The sequence below is a fragment of the Melozone crissalis genome, unplaced genomic scaffold (assembly GCF_028551555.1).
Source record: "Melozone crissalis strain CALT ecotype California unplaced genomic scaffold, PUWL_Pcris_2 ptg000013l_1, whole genome shotgun sequence".
Lineage (NCBI taxonomy): Eukaryota > Metazoa > Chordata > Aves > Passeriformes > Passerellidae > Melozone > Melozone crissalis.
The window spans coordinates 25,142,833-25,160,826 of NW_026535791.1; the positions used below are offsets into that span (position 1 = coordinate 25,142,833).

The following is a 17,994-nucleotide window of genomic DNA, read 5'->3' on the forward strand; positions in this document are numbered from 1 at the left end:
CCACTTTTGTTCCAAAAGGCATTGACTAATAAACTGACTTAATCCTTCATAATAGTGTTGGAGACTTCATAGAGTTTCTTTATCTTTTAGAATTAAAAAGATTTAAAAAGCCATAAAAGACTGTGTATGTTTTACCTGTTGTTTTGATTCAAGGAAAACTGCCAGGCAGATAATGTGTGTGATGCCTTTAGCTGCCAAAGTTTTTAAAAGCAAAGACTCTGACACCATCCTCTATTTAGCACCATTAAAGAAACACAGATAAATTTTCTGCTCTCTAGGATTGCTTAAGGAAAGACAATCTATTACAAATGGGAATAGTCTTCTTTCTGGAGTCCACTACCTGCTCTTTAATCCCAGACATATGGGATCCTAAATGAAGAGCTCCTTTAAGTTCACATCATGCACTTCTGTCTCTCAAAGTTTGTACAAAATGGACCTTTTCAAGCAGTGTGGGGTCTGTACTTCTTTGGCCAATTGCCAGAAACAGCTCCTTCATTACTTCAGACATAGGCATTGTACATCCTTAGTACTAAATTGAGCCTGCCTGGGAGCGCTCTGAAGCATCAAGACCAAATGGCCTGTAGAAACCTGTTGCCATAAAACAGTTCTCAGTGTAGGATAAACTACATGTGAACAACATATTGGCAGTAATTTGCTTGCCCATGCTGACTTTCTCAGCTATGCCTAGGAACTGCTTGGGAAGTGTTAATGAGAGAATACAAAACACTACCAGGATGGCTTTGGTGGTTTGCTAACAAGGAATTACCACATTTTTGAGCACTGCATAATTTTCTAGGATAGTTGGAATCAAATGTTTCCAGCATAAGATGCCTTTGCACATTAGTCCCTTTGTCTCTTTGCTTTCAATTCAAACTGGTCAAAAAACATACTGAAAAGTATGCCTGAAAGGTGTACTTGTGTTATCCTTAAATATTTGCAAATTCAGATGAAGTTCACTGAGTAGTTGAAGCCTGGAAAATTACAATGGGCTGCATTCCTAAATTTGCCATGGGAAGGTATCCAAGTTTTCACTTACACTCTAATAGCTACTAGTCAAAGAAGTGGCTCCTTTCTCTTTTGTACTAGATGAGATTAGTGCATGAAAGAGTATGCTTATAACACAGATAAAGATTATTAAGACTTCTGCCAAATCCAGAAGTCTATTCCATTTTACTGAGGAAGAGATGGATGTTATGACTGGTCAAATTTTCAGATAAACTTCATATGCTCATCTAGATTTATGCACACTTAAGCCTGAGCTTCAAGTCAGTCAGTCTGCTTTAGACCACTCTACCCTCTCCTAGATTCTGTATCATAGTCAGGAAATGGTTGTGGAGTTACTCAAGAACCACCTGGATGCAGTCCTGCACAACGGGCTCTGGAGGTTGGACTGGATGGCCACTGTGGTCCCTTCCAACCTTGCCCATTGTGTGATTCATAAGAGTTTGGAGGATTAGGTTCGATGTCTGCTAGCAGGCTCTGCAGTGCATATTGAATCTTCCCTTTCCTGCCCATGGACCTGTGCTCTTGAATAGATTCACACCTCTTTTATTCTGGACATAAAGCTTGCAAGAGGTTGAGGATCTAATTTTTTAACTAGGTTGTTTAAGTATCTCAATAATCCTTTCTCTTCAGAGTTAATCTGTGACTCCACATAAGAGTTTATTTAAAACAAAATTGGCAATAATATTAAATTATTTACCATATTAAATGTCAGACAAAACAATTTTGCCCCTCTTTTGAAAGTGATATAATACTACATTTTCAGTGTTTTGCTGCAAAACATATATTAATGAGCATCTTTAAACCATTATTTAAGTTAGAATTAAAGTGAGTTTGTAAAATTGCTAAAAAGTAAATAATCATAATTAGATGAAGAATTTTGACAGTATTTCTACAGTTGTGTAGTATTGGACAAATTGTAATTACTATGCATAAAATATTACAATAGCATAACTCTGGGAATGTTATTTTAGTGCTGTTATATTTTGTAATATTTTGACTGTTTTTCTAACTTTGACTATGCAGCATGTTTAACTCTATAGTTTATATATGTTAATATTTAAGCATTGGTGAAAAATTAAGGCCATCAAATCCTGAAGTATAAATGTTAGAATTTCTTTTGCCTATCTTGGAAAAAATTCAAGTTGAACTTGCTTTTTACTGGCACAGTGTTCACTTGGCAAGAAGATTGCTGCAGCTAGAAAAGCAAAACTCGTTGCTTGTGAAAGATCTGGAACATCAGAAGGAACAAGTAATACAGATTTCACAAGAGGTAAATCATTATTACACAAAAATTCAAATATGTAGAAACATTGCGGAACAGCTGTTCATAAAATGAAATATTTTCTAAATAGTGTTTTTTATCTATTTGATGGTAAAAAATGGCCTCATAACTAACCAAAACTCCATGATAGAAGTTTTCAAAGAAGTTTATATTGTGTTTTGCAACTAATATTGAAAGGAGGATTACTTTACAGGCTAAACAAGAATGTAAGCCAGACAGACAACATTTTGATTTCTGAAGAGAAGAACAGCCAGCCAAGCTAGTTTGTTCTGTTTGATACTTAATTGTTCAATGAAAGCATCACTACTTCTTACACAGCTCTTCTGTTAAATCACTTTTGAAGATATTTAACAAACCTCAGCTTGAAAGGTCCCAGAATTAGGGCAAACTAATTTTTTAAAAAATCTTTAAATCATCTTTTAATTTTTCTCATAGGAACAAAAGGACAAATAGGTTTTCTATTAGATGATGCCACCATATGTAATTTCTAGGCTTACTGTTTCAGGAATAGTAACAGCTTAACATTTTGATTTTTAAAGCCACAGTAATTACAAATTAGAATTACTACACCCAAGTACTTCACAGAGTGCAAATACTGAAATTTCTACATATTTTTAAATTACTTGAATTTTATAAATTGTATGTGTATATATATGTCTATATAGGTTATTTCAGTGAAAGTTTGGGGATTTTTTAACCAATACTTTAATTTGTTATGTATTCTTAGGTATGTCATTGTAATTTCTATTTGACTAAAACATATTCTTTCAGGTTCTTACTTGGAAGAAAGGAAATTGGTGAATCATAGTTATCCTTGGTATTCTTCCATATCACTATTCTTTGTCTTAAATTGTTCTGTGTTTCACTTCAATACATTCCTTACCCACAGTAGATTTTTACTTGCTTCACTGATGAAAGATTCAGTATCACTGACCTTAGTTCAAATTCCTGCAGTTTTCCACAGGAGCATCTTCAGCTAATTTTTATCCTGTCATTAAATTTTTGATCTTTTACCATATAATTGTATAAATTAAATCATAATACAACCCAGTACAAAGTTAAACTTTTTTGTGTAAAGTTCTAAAACTTTTCTTTGCTGTCTTTACATGATTTGTACTCCCAGCTATTGTTTTTCTTGATTTTTTTGTTTTAGAACAAGCCAGGGATCCTGTAGACTACAGCATGCTTAAGTAGCCCATTATTTTTCTTTCCACTGAGAGTTTGTTCAGTCATCTAGATGAAGTCTAGAACATGGATAAAAAGCTAATGCAAAAGTGATTTTTTCAGCTTTTGGTTTGAACTTGGCTCAAATACTGCTACTTAAGTGCAGTATTTATTATACAACCTCTTCAGCTTTTTAAAGGAGGGAAGAAAATACCACACTAAGTCAATAAGACCATAAACAGAGGCATTGTGACTCTACTTTTATTTTTAATCAATGGAAGCTGTTACATTAAAACCCTTGAAAATGCAGATTAGGAGAGTGTAGAGAGTGGTATCATTATTGCAGTGAAAATAGCACACAATTAGAACAGAAAAGTGTGAAGATAGTGTACTAGTAATCAATTTGAAGGAAGTATGTTTCCTTTTTTGTGTATATAATAAAAGGTTAGGAGTTTATATTACTATGCAATTGGTAAAAAACAATAATATCCAATAATAGTTCAGTAATAATCAATAATAATTGTAATAATCAATAATCAGTAATAATTGTGCTTTATAAGTTAAAAATTATAAACCTTTTTTTGCAGCTTGACAGAGCAAATTCTTTGTTGAACCAAGCACAACAGCCATACAAATACCTCATTGAAACTGTGCAACAGAGAGATTCTCAAATAAGTCTACAGAAAGAACATATTGCACAACTTGAAAAAGATTTCAGGTAATTAAAATCATTGATTCTTGTTTTACTTTCTCTTAAACTGAAGGTAAAAGCACTTATATTTTTATCATTAGAAAAAAGTTGTGCTATTGTCCACAAAGTTGAGATATTAACACTCCATCACTGACCAGCTCCAGTCCTCGTGCTGGAACTGTAGCACTTGTTATTTCCCTGACAATGTCAGAAAAGGTACTTTAGTTTTCGAAAAGCAGCTGTGACAAGTTTAAAGTGAGTTTCGAGTTGAGAAGAGCTCTCATGAAGTAGAGTTCAGAAAACTGGAAGGAAAGAATGACACCAGTTGTACAACAGTAAAAATCAAGAAAAAAGTCAGAGAAAAATTATAATAGAGTAGTCCACCAGTTAAGGGTATTTCAGCCAAAATTAGAGCATATGCTCTCATGGAGACACTGATTTGCTGCTGTATCCATCTGTCAGCTCTCTCTAACCACTGAGCAACTTCCCTAACACCTGATTCCCAGGTAAGCTGTTACAAAATAATATTCCTTTCAAGGAAGTTGATAGCTGAGTCCCACTGCACTACAGAAGAATTAGCGTTTTAAGTATTCGGTGTTTATGTGGTGCCTTGGTTTAGGAATAGCAAACAGTAACTATTAGGAGATATTAATGTGATTCTGTTATGAAGCAATTACATGAAAATACAGGATTTTCCACTCATCTACTGAAGCAATTAAAATAAAACAGGATTCACCCTAGCTAATACTAACCTTACATACTGTCATACATATGTATGTATTCATAGTGTTTTGATGGTTTGGGATGGTAGTTATCCCTTGAGGATAACAAAAAATGCTAAAAATGCCTAAACATGCTTATTATCCAAGCAAATCTATATATGAATCAATAAGTTTATAAATGAACTGAAATATTAATTCATAGTTCCTGACGATATTTTTCTCTGAGCTTAATTTTGATTCACTAAGACTAGATCTTTTTTAATTCCAGAATCAAGTGTTTTTAATATTTTCCTAGAGTTGTTACATTGTAAGAAACACCTCAAAGATTAATTATATTTTTCCAGAAAATGAAAAATCCCAGTGTTCTCTAGATACAGTGTCTGACTTTCCATTTGTGAAAAGTATCAAAGAATTGGTCACAAACTTTTAGATTATGGCAATAATAATGGAATGGTTTTGTTATCACAAAGTAGTTAAAAAGTATCTCAAAAGGAAGATAGAAGGGGAATGCATAGGTGAGGTCATTTCTGAAAGTGTGTGTTTCATGCTTTAAAATCTAAAAGAACTTAAATGTGTTGTTAACACTGATTTTCTTGAGTTAAATGGCTCATTGCCAATAATCTGTATGCTTAGATATTCTTCTTAAGTTTACCTTACCAACTAAGGTACCTAAATTAGAGACTTAGGTCAACTTTCCTTAATAGTTCATGGAAGAAGTGACATCTCCAAAAAGTAATTCAGATTTTGGGTGGAGTGAGTTACTTCTTAGAGATGCCTATTGCTCTCCATTAACTGTAAAGTATTTTTTTTTTCATTTTAAAGGGACTCAGGTTAAGAAAGAAAATGGATCTGCCCTAGAGTGTGAGCATTCATGGTAAACATGCCAGCAGTACTCCACTGTGGGGAGCTGGGGTGTGCTCAGCATTCGTCTATGTTGCTGTAAATGAATGTGTGGCCTGACAAAAAAAATACTATAGCAAAAAAAAGTAACACTTACTTTGCACATCAGTTATTTTGGTAATTTTTTGTTCTGGTAGTTTCCAGTATTCCTTGTAAACTGAAAATAGCTTTTACTCCACTATCACAAGTTTGCCCAGTTTCATAGCCCAGAGAAATTATTGAGAACAGCCTAATGTTTTAGGGCTTTTTGTGCATATTAGTAGTCCTTGATTTTGTTATTCATAACTCCATATTTAAAACAAAGGTCCTAAACTGTTAGCTGGTATTCCCTGGCATACATGAGAAATCATAATCTGGGATGAAATTGATAATGTTGGTCCCTTGCTTTCCGATAAGTGAGAGGAGAGTTAGAGGTAGGGATTTCTATCCAGAGAAACATTGCATTCAAGAAATTTCTTTTCATGAGGATAACCTTTTGGAATCTGCTGATGACAGTTTTAAATTAAAATATCCCTTAGGTGATTTCAGATTACTCTCAGCTATTCCAGAACTGAATCAGAATGGGATTTAAGTAAATTAATGATAATCCTACCAAATATATGCCAAGTGAAGCTCTGCTGGATCAAAAGATTTAGCCCACTATTCCTATCCCTCTTAGTTTATTACACAGCATTTTGTTGGTTTGTGCATGGAATATTTTTGAGAGGATGAGTTCAGAGAATTAATGCTCCTCAAGGAGAGCCTTAAATTCTGCAGATAATGTTGGTGCTATTAGAAAAGTATTAATGAAAGCACTAAATATGGTTTATGAAGCCTGGTCTGTCTGTATTTCAGAGCTGAAGGAAAATTTTAATATTTGTAAGACCATTTTAAAATGAAATTGTTCTTTCAACCATTACCTATGATTAATAGTTGATAATACTGCAATTCTGCAGCAGCCTCTATTCTGAGGTTTAATTTGTGCTACAGTTACACAAGGTACATTATTTTTTAAAATTTTAAGTACAGTAATGCATTAGTCTTTTTTCTAAACAGCAATTTCACAAGAACCAGCTACAGGAAAAATAGTGCTTGAATTCTTGTTTTCAGATGAACCTTCAAAAATACTAGTGATTTTTTGGGTGCATAATTTTTTTAATCTCATATTTGAGTACCAGATTGGAGACAAATTAATGTAGTGTTGATAATGTCTGCACCCTGAGAATCAAGACTTAATTTATCCTTACAGCTGCTCGATGCTTGATCATAATTTTCCTTCCTTTTTATTTAGTGTGCAGATTCAATGGTGGAGGGGTGTTCTTTTCGTGTTGTTTTTTTATCTCATCTGCTCATCAAAAGAGAACATTCTGTAAATCATGGATTCCCCAAGCAGAACAGGCACATCTGTGTTATCAGTGCCAGTGTTCTCTTATCACTTCCCACTCAGCTTGAGTGTGGAGTGATCAGCAAGGACTTATTTGCAAGTGAATTTACTTTTTTAGTCTTAATCCATAATTGCCTCCTATACACAGTGATCATGGCCAATAGTCTTTATAGAACATACTCCTGGAGTGATTAGGTTCCAGCAGATTTCCAGGATGATGAGTCAACACTTTATTGCAACCTATAAATGTTTTGCAGCAACCTGCAGCACTTTGTACTTCCATGTCTATTGAGATGTTTGTTGGTTGTACTGGATGTGAGTTTGATTCTGTGATGAAACAGAGTGTTGCTCAACAGCAGATGTTGTTGAATCAGCACAAGAGGAAGACAAGCACAAGGAAGGCTATCTATGACAGAAATCTCATTTTGGATGTTCTTGGGCCATATCTTTATCAATTTTTCACAAAATAGCCTAAATTCCCTTATATAATGGTCCCTTAACAGGCAACAGATGTGATCAGTATTCTCCACACTCATAATTCTATTAAAGTGTCATTTTTTACAGCAGTCATTTCTGCAAGAGGAATGGAAAGATTCAGGCAGATCATTTTGATATAGTATTTTTGACAAGTCCTGCAGACCCATCTAAGTCTCTTTCCAGCATGGTCTTCAAAGTTCACTTCAGCTAGAGCAGCTTACCTGCCTTCATCCCTAGCTGTCACACCTGTAGAGCTAAGGGTCTTTCAGAGCCTTCGTATCAAAATATCTTCCTCTCTTGGAAGGACTGTTCAAGTGGTGCTCAAGGTTGCCTGTATCAGTAGCTGTCAGACTGAATCACAGAGTGGTTTGGATTGGAAGGAACCTTTAAAGATCATCTAGTTCTACCTTCCTGCCATGGGTAAGGACATCTTCCACTAGATCAAGTTGCTCAAAGCACCATTCAACTTCTCACTGAAAGGAAAGAAACAACCAGAATACTTATCAGACAGAATTAAAGTAGTGTATCCAGCAGACCTGGAGATACTTTGTTGGTTTGCTGAGAAGTGTGTCCCTTCTGAACATGTGGATCTTTAGCCATACCTTCCTAAGAGCTGCTAGAGCTGTTGTGGTTGGGGTAAATGCTTAACTGGGCTGCTGCCATCGCTGGGATTCGCATAAACAACTTAGGGACCCACTGCCAGGTGATTAAAGGTGTGCTGATATCACTGCTGAGGTTCAGGAGTGAAGGCACAAGCATATTATCACTCAAGGAGAAGGAGAGGTTATTAAGGATAATGGAGGCTCCGTCAGGTGTTACCCACATATGGTGTTCACTCCCACTCTCATTCCCATCCCTTTAGGATTCTCCCAGGCAGGCCATGGGCTGTGCTGGCACTTGGCCTCAAGCAGAACTTGGCTCTGGGAGCAGAACACTTTGTGTGCTTCTGAACTGAGCCATGCACCTGCAGATAGGTTTCGGATACAAAACCTTGGGCTTGAGTGACAGGGCATCTGCAGGATGCATTTATAGGTGGTCTGCATATCTCAAAATACTCTGTTAAGTAACTTCTTATTTATTTTAGACCACATAGCACTCTCGTTAATAAAAGTAAATAGTGATGCTTAATAAGAGCAGTGCTGTGTGTGAGGATGACTCCTTGCTGCTATAAAGAAATCTCTCTAGCATACAGTTCTTTAGCCAGAAAGGAAAACATCACATTTAGCACTCCTTTGGAAAAGAAATGCTTGTAACTATGTCATGCTGTGGGAAAACAAATCTATGAGTTTCATTCTTATGTATGTAGTGAAGTAATTGTAGTTTTAGTACATAATTTTCTGCTAAAAACATCTAGGTTTATAAATAACTGGAGATGTTAAAAGGACTTCATTCATAAAGTGAGGGTATTTATTTTAAATGCAGTTACTCAAATTTCTCAGTACCAATGGCTGGTTTTAAAAGAGGTTCACTTACGCAAAAGCAATACTCATAAGCCTTAACTGTGTGGAAAATCCAGAAGCCATATAACGATTTTGCTCACTAAGAAGCTTTGTACTGAAATGTTCCTTACCTAAACATTTTGGGTTCTCTAATTGCCATCCAAACATGAAGCTCAACATAGAGTGTTAGATGAGTTTTTCCCATCAAAGAATGGGCAATGAGCTTTTTATGAGAACATTAGCATTCTGTGAAATATGCACCACCTATTCCAATAGTACTGCAGCTTACCAGAGAAATGCTCCAAGCAAAATTTGTAGAAATATGTCCTTTTTTTATACATTTTCTGACCTGTAATACAACTTTTAAAAAGTTGTTTGGATTGGGTTTTTTTACAGTTTGAAAAATTAATTTTAATTTGGACACTTCATGGATAGGTTTTTAAGTCTCCTGAAACATTTCAATTAAAATCATTAAGCAATACTTTCCTAAATCTGTTTAAAAATCTGAGCTGTGATTATTTAGCTGCACAATAAGAGATCCTGAATTGTCATGTATTCTCTCTTGGAAGGAACTTTTGTTTGGAAAACGTCTTATACCTCCCTTTCTAACTATGTGACTTAAGAACAACATTTGACCTAGACTAATAATTAGCTGCTTACTTTGTGCTATTCATCTGTAATTTGCAGACAAGGGATAGTTTCACTACATGGCTATATTATATATTCAGTTATATGTACAAAACCTTTACATATACTATTTGTATTTCATTTTTTTTCAATGGCAATAATATATCTGAATATAAAACGAAAAAAAAATCAATATTGGACTATTCAACTTCATGCTGTAAGGGCAAATTAACAGAAAGGCACAGTCTATTTCTTACAGCATCTGGAGTACACCGTTCCCTGAAAAAGAGACATACTTTTGTTTCCAAACTGAGTAGAAGTAATAAAAAATCCAGTACTATATAAAACCCATGTTTATTTTGTGTGTCCAGCATAAACATATTATTCAGAATATCTAATTATAGAAGCTTCTGAACAGGATAGTAAGTAATATATTTACACTTCAGCATTAAAAATGGTTTAGTGGCCCAAATTGAAAAGAGTTTATAAGGCTGAAACTGGGAAATGTTAGTATGTATTCTCCAGAAAAATCATGTTGCCTAAAAATGTCTTACATACGATATCCAGGCTACCATGGCTTTAGATCCTGAGTGAAGCAAGACAAAACAAGCCAGTGGTTGCTATGAGCAATGTGTATGCGTATGACAAGCGTATTTTATGGTGAGCCCACATTCCTGGTACCTGGATTCATACCTGGCTGGGCTTTAAAAGCATGATGGAATGAAACTAGATGTCCTCACAGACAATTTGGTTTCTTCTGGAAAGCACACAGAAAAAGCAGGATTTGCACTGCTTTTCAGTTAGTTCTCTAACCTGGACTTTTCAGGCCACAGTTCTCACAACAGGCACTTTCTCCACATTCAGGATGAGGCCGTCAGTGACCAGCATTGTGGAGCACATCATGGTCTTACCTTTTTAGATGGAAGTTACAACCCTTGAGCTCTAGTGTTAGAAGCTGGTTTGCCTAGACTCATAGATGGTGGCTTCAGAATCATAGCAAGACACTTGAGGCATTCCATCACCAAATGGAGCAGCTCATCCTTGCCTTCAGCTGTAGGTCTCCACTGTACATGGCAAATCAAGTTATTTTGGTGATCCATGTGAAAAATAACCTTTAAAAAGACGCCAGTGTCCATCCAGATCGGTGAAGGACCTTCTTATGTGATGACAAAGTGTCTAGTACCAACAGAAAGAGGAGGTTACCAGCATGTGGCAAGGCAAGGATGATCTTTCAACAGTTCTCACTGAGGTCAGCTAAAACAAATTGTAAAGCTGCTCTCTGATTTGTAACACTGCCAATTAAACTTGGACTAGGTTAAACTACTCTTTACTGGGAGTGTAAGGTATGTTAAGCCTAGAATCTCTTTGCTGCTATCCAAGACATTGGTTCAGAGCTTTTTAGACCAGAAACTGAAATGGTCAGTCTTATTCCCAAGATGCAACTTTTAAAGGTATTTCTGTTTAACTTGTCAAATATTATCATTCTGTCTGTTAACTATTTTCCCACTCTGTTAAATGTGCATATGCCTCTTGCAGTATTCCTTCATGAGCACATGAATTATTCCCTTCTATCTGCAATGATGAAAAAGCACAAGTATTGCAGAACTACAAAATTCAAAGTTGCATATGCTTTGGTAATTCTATATCAATGTGTATGACAGAAAAGACATGAAGTGCTACTGAATGATATAGTAGTCTATGTCCTATATTTTACTATAAACAAAGAAAATTAGAACTGCTTTACATTGATCACTTATGTCATATTATTTCAGAAGGTATAAGCAGTATAAGTAGAATAGGTTCTATTCCGTAAATGAAACTGAACCTCAAACATGAACTTCTGGTTCAGTCTGAACACCAATGATTATGCTTATTCAGTACACTAAAGTCTTAGAGAAACTTGTATTATTGCTTCTCTAATAAGTTTTTGAGCTTCTAGAAGGATTAGTTTATGTTCTTAAGAAATACAGAAATCCAAGAAAAAGTGATATGAAAGTAACAACACATGAACCCAAGAAAAAGAAGGTATAGCATTTTCATCATGATTAAAAATGTGACAGAAAATAAAACTCTTGAAAATATTAAAATATTTTTATAGTTTTTAAAATGTTATTACTTTTCTTTTAAATAGTTGAAACAACTGAGCAATTTGGCAAAAGGATACATTTTTTTTCTGAGAATTAATGAATGCCTAGAAGGAATTGACAGTCGTAATTTACAATACAGAGCTTGTAAGGAACTGCCAGAAAATCTCTGGGGCAAAGGATGATGTTGCTTATTTGAAATGAGCGGATGATACATGGCCAATTAAAGATTGATTTATTTTGTTGATCATTTCTGGATCAAATATTGGAAATAGCAAATAATTTGTGTTTGCAACATATGTAATTGCTCCATTTATGAAATTTTAATATATTTGCTTTTGAACTCCTGACCTGTTTGTGGTATTACATATTTGCATTCCATATGCAGAATTGCATTTTTCATAGTTCTTGATTTATGTTACAGTTTATATTGTACAATGTATTTTGTTAAGTCATGTTAATGGCACACATAACATGTCTTCCAAGAAAATCTCTGTGGCTGTTTTAACAAAATAGATTATATACTGGTATTATGCATGCATTAGTCTAAAATTTAATGTTAGAAACTGATTCTGGGGCTAAATAGGAAAATACATTTAATTATTATAGAACTGCTGCCTGGAATCACAATGTGTATGCTAAACATTTCAAATGTTCATGTGCTATAACTATGAAGACAAAGAATGATTAAAGTTAAACATTACATTCTGCTATAAAGGTATGCCTTCATGCTAAATCAGTTTTCATACTTGCTTCATAGGACAAGCTTGATCCCATACATTATCCTGGAATAAAAATATTAAAAACAACAAAAATATCTTTACAATTTTTGCAGAAACTATACAGCTAAAGGGAGAAGAGCTGTATGTTTTTCTTCCTTGTATTTGCTATTTTCAGAATTCTAAATACAGTAGTATAAAGAGTTCCTATGGTGTGCTACTGCTAGTGACTAATACAACAAAGAAATCCACATTTTGATACGGAAGTGTAGGTATAAGGAGACTTACTTTGCTTATAAAATAATCTCATTTTGCCTAGAAGAAACCAAGAAATGGTAATAGAAGATTCTAATCATTTAAATTACCCTTCAGAGGGGAAAAAAGAGGCATTTTATGAAGGCTTTGAATAGTTTTTCCGTTTGACTAAAATAAGAAGTTGTGCGTACATTTGGGCATATTTATAAAAATTTCGGTGCTTGAATATAGAGAAGGATCATTTGATACAATTACTTGAGCAGATTTTTATTGTTGCCAGTATTTAGCTTTAGAAAATGCATGTTTCAGCCAGAACACAAGATTAAAAGAGATTATCTGTTGCTATTACTGCATTTCCTATCCTCTTTTTACCAGTCTTTTAAATAAAGAAAAGTCAGCTTTGCTGCGTGTCAAGAATCAAATGGCTGCAGATTTGGAGAGACTTCTAAATGACCGTGAGGTAATCTTCCTTTTTTAGCATTACTACCATAAGTGCACTTTTTTGCTACTGGGTCTTAAACCACGGAGAACAAAATGGTAAAATGGTTTACTTGGATTTGATTTGTTGGGGTTTTCTTGTCTGTCGTTATCAGCAACACAGGTGACCGTGTCTGTTGACTGCTGGGGAGGGTCTCAGTTACATTCTCTGTTGTTAAATTCTCTCTGATGGTTTATTGTCTCTGTTCTTTCATTTTTTTTTTTTTGCCTTGAACAGTGTATGGTGATTGCAAGCATTTAACAAGAATCTAGATAAACACAGTGAAATTGATACACATGTAATCTGCAAGGTCTGCTTTTGCCACAGTATACCTCAGGGATCTCTCTGTGCTCCCCAGTCCTTGCAGCCAAACACTGGACCAAACCACTGTTAAATTCATTTCCATACACTCTTTTGAATCCCTTTTCAACTCCAAATAGGGGTTAGGGAGAGGAAGCAAAACAATAGTTACACAGGTTTCCAAGAAGAGTCGAGGTACTTTTTTGTATACTTACCTGAGTTTCATCTGAGCAAGAATCAGGGTGCTACTGGACTGGATTATACTCTCAGATCTAAAAGTATGCAAAATTTTGCCCTTTAGGGAACCCTAAAGACTCTTGTCAAGATTTTTATCTGAACAATCTTAAGAGATTAATATATGGCATAGGAGAGAAAATCTGCAAATTAAATGTCTGAAACAAAGGATGAAAATAAATGAAGTTTACTGCAGGAATCTGAGAATGTGAATAATAGCACAGAATTTTCTGAAGCTAAAGAGTACTGAAGATATAAAACCAAAAGCTGACCTAAGCAACTATTAAATCTTCTCCCAGAGGTGCTGAATGATTTGGCAAGGATTTGCAGAAAAAAATACAACATTAACAAATCAGGAATGAGGAAAAACAGTGCAAATTACAGATACAGAGTGATGGGACCTCACTACCCACTTACCTGTTCAGAAAGTGGTTGTAGAGGCATAGCAATAGTTCCCTGACAACATCTTTCTTTTCTCTTACTGGTAAGAGAAAAGATGGAGAGATTCCTTTCAAAGAAGCTACAACTCCCCTAAATTATCCTGTCAGAGTTCGGATTATCACTCATTTTAAAACATTATTTTCATGGAAAACTGACTATCCAGCTCCTGAAGTTTCATTCCACCTCCAAAATTGTTTTCCTTCATCGCCTTTTCATACTATTCATCACATTCCCTTCTTAGATCAGTGAACCAAAATCCGTGTCATTAATTGGTCCAAACTAGTTTGTCTCTCCCAAGCACTTAAAAAACTCCTTTTTGTTAGAACCAAAACAAAAGAGTTGCACTGGCAGCTGAGTCCAAGTGAACCTCAACTTAAATTAAAACTACTAATTCTGTTTGCTGAGTTCCAAACCAAACTGATCTATGATTTAAACATTTCTAGATAGTTTATAAACCTTACCATTATATGCATGCTTTATCATATCCTTACATTAATGATATGAAAAATACTCAGAGGAAACATGATGTAATTGTATAAACATGTAGTGTTTTTTCCAATATTATAGGCCCTTGGCCTAATTTCAAATAATTTCTTTCAACATTTCCTGTTCCTACTCTTTCTTTCCCAACCTCTGGTGCTGCCAACTAGTTATGCTCACAGAGCAATCACACTTGGGTGCCTAGTTTTAGTAGTGTCATATCACTGAGCATGCATTGCAGCTGATTAAAAGCAGTAGAAAGTGATAAAAGAAAAATTTTTCCATGTTTTCTAAGGAAACTATAACATTTCTAACATAAAGCTATGCAACATTTTTTACATCCAAACTACATTAGCCCCTGTAAGTACCCTCATAAACTATTCCTGATATGCAGCAGTTTGCTTCTTTGTGTCATTTCACCATTCCAAACTTTAAATTCTGTCAAACAATCAAGGGAGGCTGGCAGAGGAAGGCTTGATTGGAAAAGAAAAGCAAATACTTGAGTCTGAAACAGACTTCTTCGATGTTTCTCATACCCTGAATGTTAAGAAATCGATCAAATATTTCCAAAATTAGTACTGTTTTCTGAAATTTCTTTTTACATCTGTTAAAAATAGGACATATTAGTCAAACAGTGATAATATTTTTTAAAGATACTTCTGCAGAAAAGAATATAAGTAAAAAATATGAAAAAGAAACATCAGAAGTTGCATGTTTGAGGGAAGAAAACTATGAAATGCCAGTACAACACACAAAAAAATTCTCCTGAGAAACAAAATAGTAGCTAAAAATGTTTCAGGAAAATGTTTGAAAAGAACAGGTAGCTTTTGTGTTTGTGTGTAAGTTTAACTTTTGTCAATTCTGTTTATTCCTAATGCAGCCTTTTATTTTTTACTTCTAATGCAAACTTCTTCCAGTAGTTTTACACTTCATGAATTTCTCTAAAAGGCAGTTATCTCATGTATTGAAATGGTTGTACAGGATAGTGAGTTAGTCTTTGACTATACTTCTTTGCCATCTTAATAAAAGATTTAAATTTGCAGTAACATCACAATGTTCCAGTAATTATCCTTGCTGACAGAAATAAAGAATAAAAATTTTCTCACATCAGGTTAGTAAAGGGTTAACTGCATTTAAACAGATTGCAATTTTAAATAAAACTGACAGGCAACCTGTAGATACAGATCCATACACTTTGAAAAAAAAAGATGAATTATGGGTTTATGTGTTTGGTACGTGCTATCATGTAACAGGGTTACTATCAGCCTTGTTCAGTCATTGCACATACTAAACTGTCATGTCTTGTTAGGAATTACCTTGTTGCTCTCATGTTTGCAAGTAGAAACATTAGAATTCTTGAACAGATAAACCTAAGATATTCATAGTTAAGATAAAATGAAGTTTAGGTACGTTAAAAGTAACTGCTAAAAGTACAAGCAAAATGCCAAAATTATGTTAATGCTGTCTTCCAGCAACAAGTTTCAGTAGGTGCACAGCTTTGACTTCAGGTATTCCAGCCTGTGTGGTCTCAGACTGTATTAACTCTTTTTAATGGAATGTTAGAGTTTTAGGGGTTGGAAGGTTTTTTAATTTTTATCTCTTTGTGATATCAGCTACATTCATAATGCTGCTTTGGAGACTATTATAGCATTTTATACAGTTTTTAAATAAAGAACTTACATTCATGATTAATCTTCTCTTTTCACAGATTTTAATTTTAGAAGAAGAAAGTTGAAAGTTATACTTTGAATCTTGGAAGAATTTCTGTAGGATTCTTATATGAACTCTTTTATTACAGGAAAAAATTACACTAAATGTTAATGTCATAAAATAGTTCATTATTTCAAATTATACAGACGTCTAATTTGATGATGAATCTTATATTTTGCTGTGGGACATCAAAGTGAAAAATAGTTATTTGATTATATAAAGCCTTAAAAGCTTCTGTCCACCCATGAAGGAAACAAAAGGAAGGTTGGGGTTTTATTCAGACTCTGTTCTTGGCCTAAATTCTGAATTGTTTCTTGGCCTGCTTCTTCCTTTTCTGTCTGAATTAATTAGTAAATGAATGTGGAAAACAGTTTAATCTAGTTTTTCATTTAGATCACTGAGAATCAGCTGGTAAGATAAATTTTCTTGCATTCTTCATGTCGTTAAATGCAAACTTCCCTATTAGAGGGAGTTCAATGGCATTATCATGAATGAGCAATATCTAGGATGATGTTGAGATCATGTTGGAGGTTCATAATAAACCCTTCCCAGTGGCCCTTGTCTTCTCTGAGCTCTCAGAAGGGTCTGGGTGCATGTATTCAGATGCCATTTGTACACCCCTTAGTGCAAGACAGCAAGTTAATGCAGCCAGATTTCTCAGTTGATTTTAATATATGATATTTTCTATGTTTTATCAAGGTATTATTATTTAATTGTTTTCCTAGATCCATCAGAAAACATAAAACATTGGAGGAACAATGTGGTCTCCCATTAATAATCTTCCACCAAATATTGTGGGTTTTTTTTTTTTAAAGGGATATTTCAGACCTCCAGAATATTTCTTTTGGTCATAATTATTTCTAGTGACCGTTCTCATTTTAATCAGCTGAAGCTTCACACTGTTGACACTCTCAACTCGAATAACCCAACCACACCAACACCAACTTGTAGTTTTAATTCTTCCCACTAACTAATTAACTGCGTGACCTGGCCCCATCTTTGGAACTTACTGCCCATGTGTCTTTGTATAGTCAGGGAAGAATGAGTAAGAAAGGTGTTCCTTCAAAGAATAAATCCAGGTGAAATTATACATCATGCCTGAGTTGACCCAATAACACTATAGCTATAACACTACCTTACCCCTTTGCTCCTGATTCTCCTGCTCCCTCCTCCTGTTCCACCAGCTCTGACACACTTCTAATGCTGCAGTAGGACACTACTGCAAATCACTAAAGAGATTTGCAGATTTAAAGAAAAAAAAAAACCCTACAAAGGTCTATTGCTGTCTGTTAAGTTAGAAGTTTGAATGATCTTTGGAAAAAGTCCAGCAAAGAAAAACAAACAAGCAGAAATATTTATATGTCAGTATTACTTACCTGTGATAATGAGGGCATTTTGTGTCCAAAACTGTATAGAACACCAGCTTCTGTTCCATCCTTTATTTGCATCCAAACAGTATTCCTTTGTGCATATAACGGGCATCCATAACTTAAAGGCACTGAAAATGCAGTTCTCTCTTAGGTGCTAAAGTTAAGTGGGATGAATCCACTAAATCTTTTTGTTGAAGCTCTTGATGCATGATTCCTTTTATCTAGTTTGTTGGTTTGGGGTTTTTTTCTTTCC

The 17,994-nt window shown here is 34.7% G+C and overlaps 1 protein-coding gene across 2 annotated transcripts in view; it reads left to right on the plus strand.

Annotated features, from left to right (window-relative positions):
* Window positions 1–17,994, plus strand: part of PIBF1 (progesterone immunomodulatory binding factor 1) — a 105,775-nt gene that overhangs the window by 71,646 nt on the left and 16,135 nt on the right. For both annotated transcript variants that reach the window (XM_054271649.1, XM_054271648.1), the window contains exons 14-16: window positions 2,173–2,275; window positions 4,039–4,169; window positions 13,104–13,188. In XM_054271649.1, the coding sequence (XP_054127624.1) occupies window positions 2,173–2,275; window positions 4,039–4,169; window positions 13,104–13,188 (319 nt within the window). The remainder of the gene's footprint in view (window positions 1–2,172; window positions 2,276–4,038; window positions 4,170–13,103; window positions 13,189–17,994) is intronic.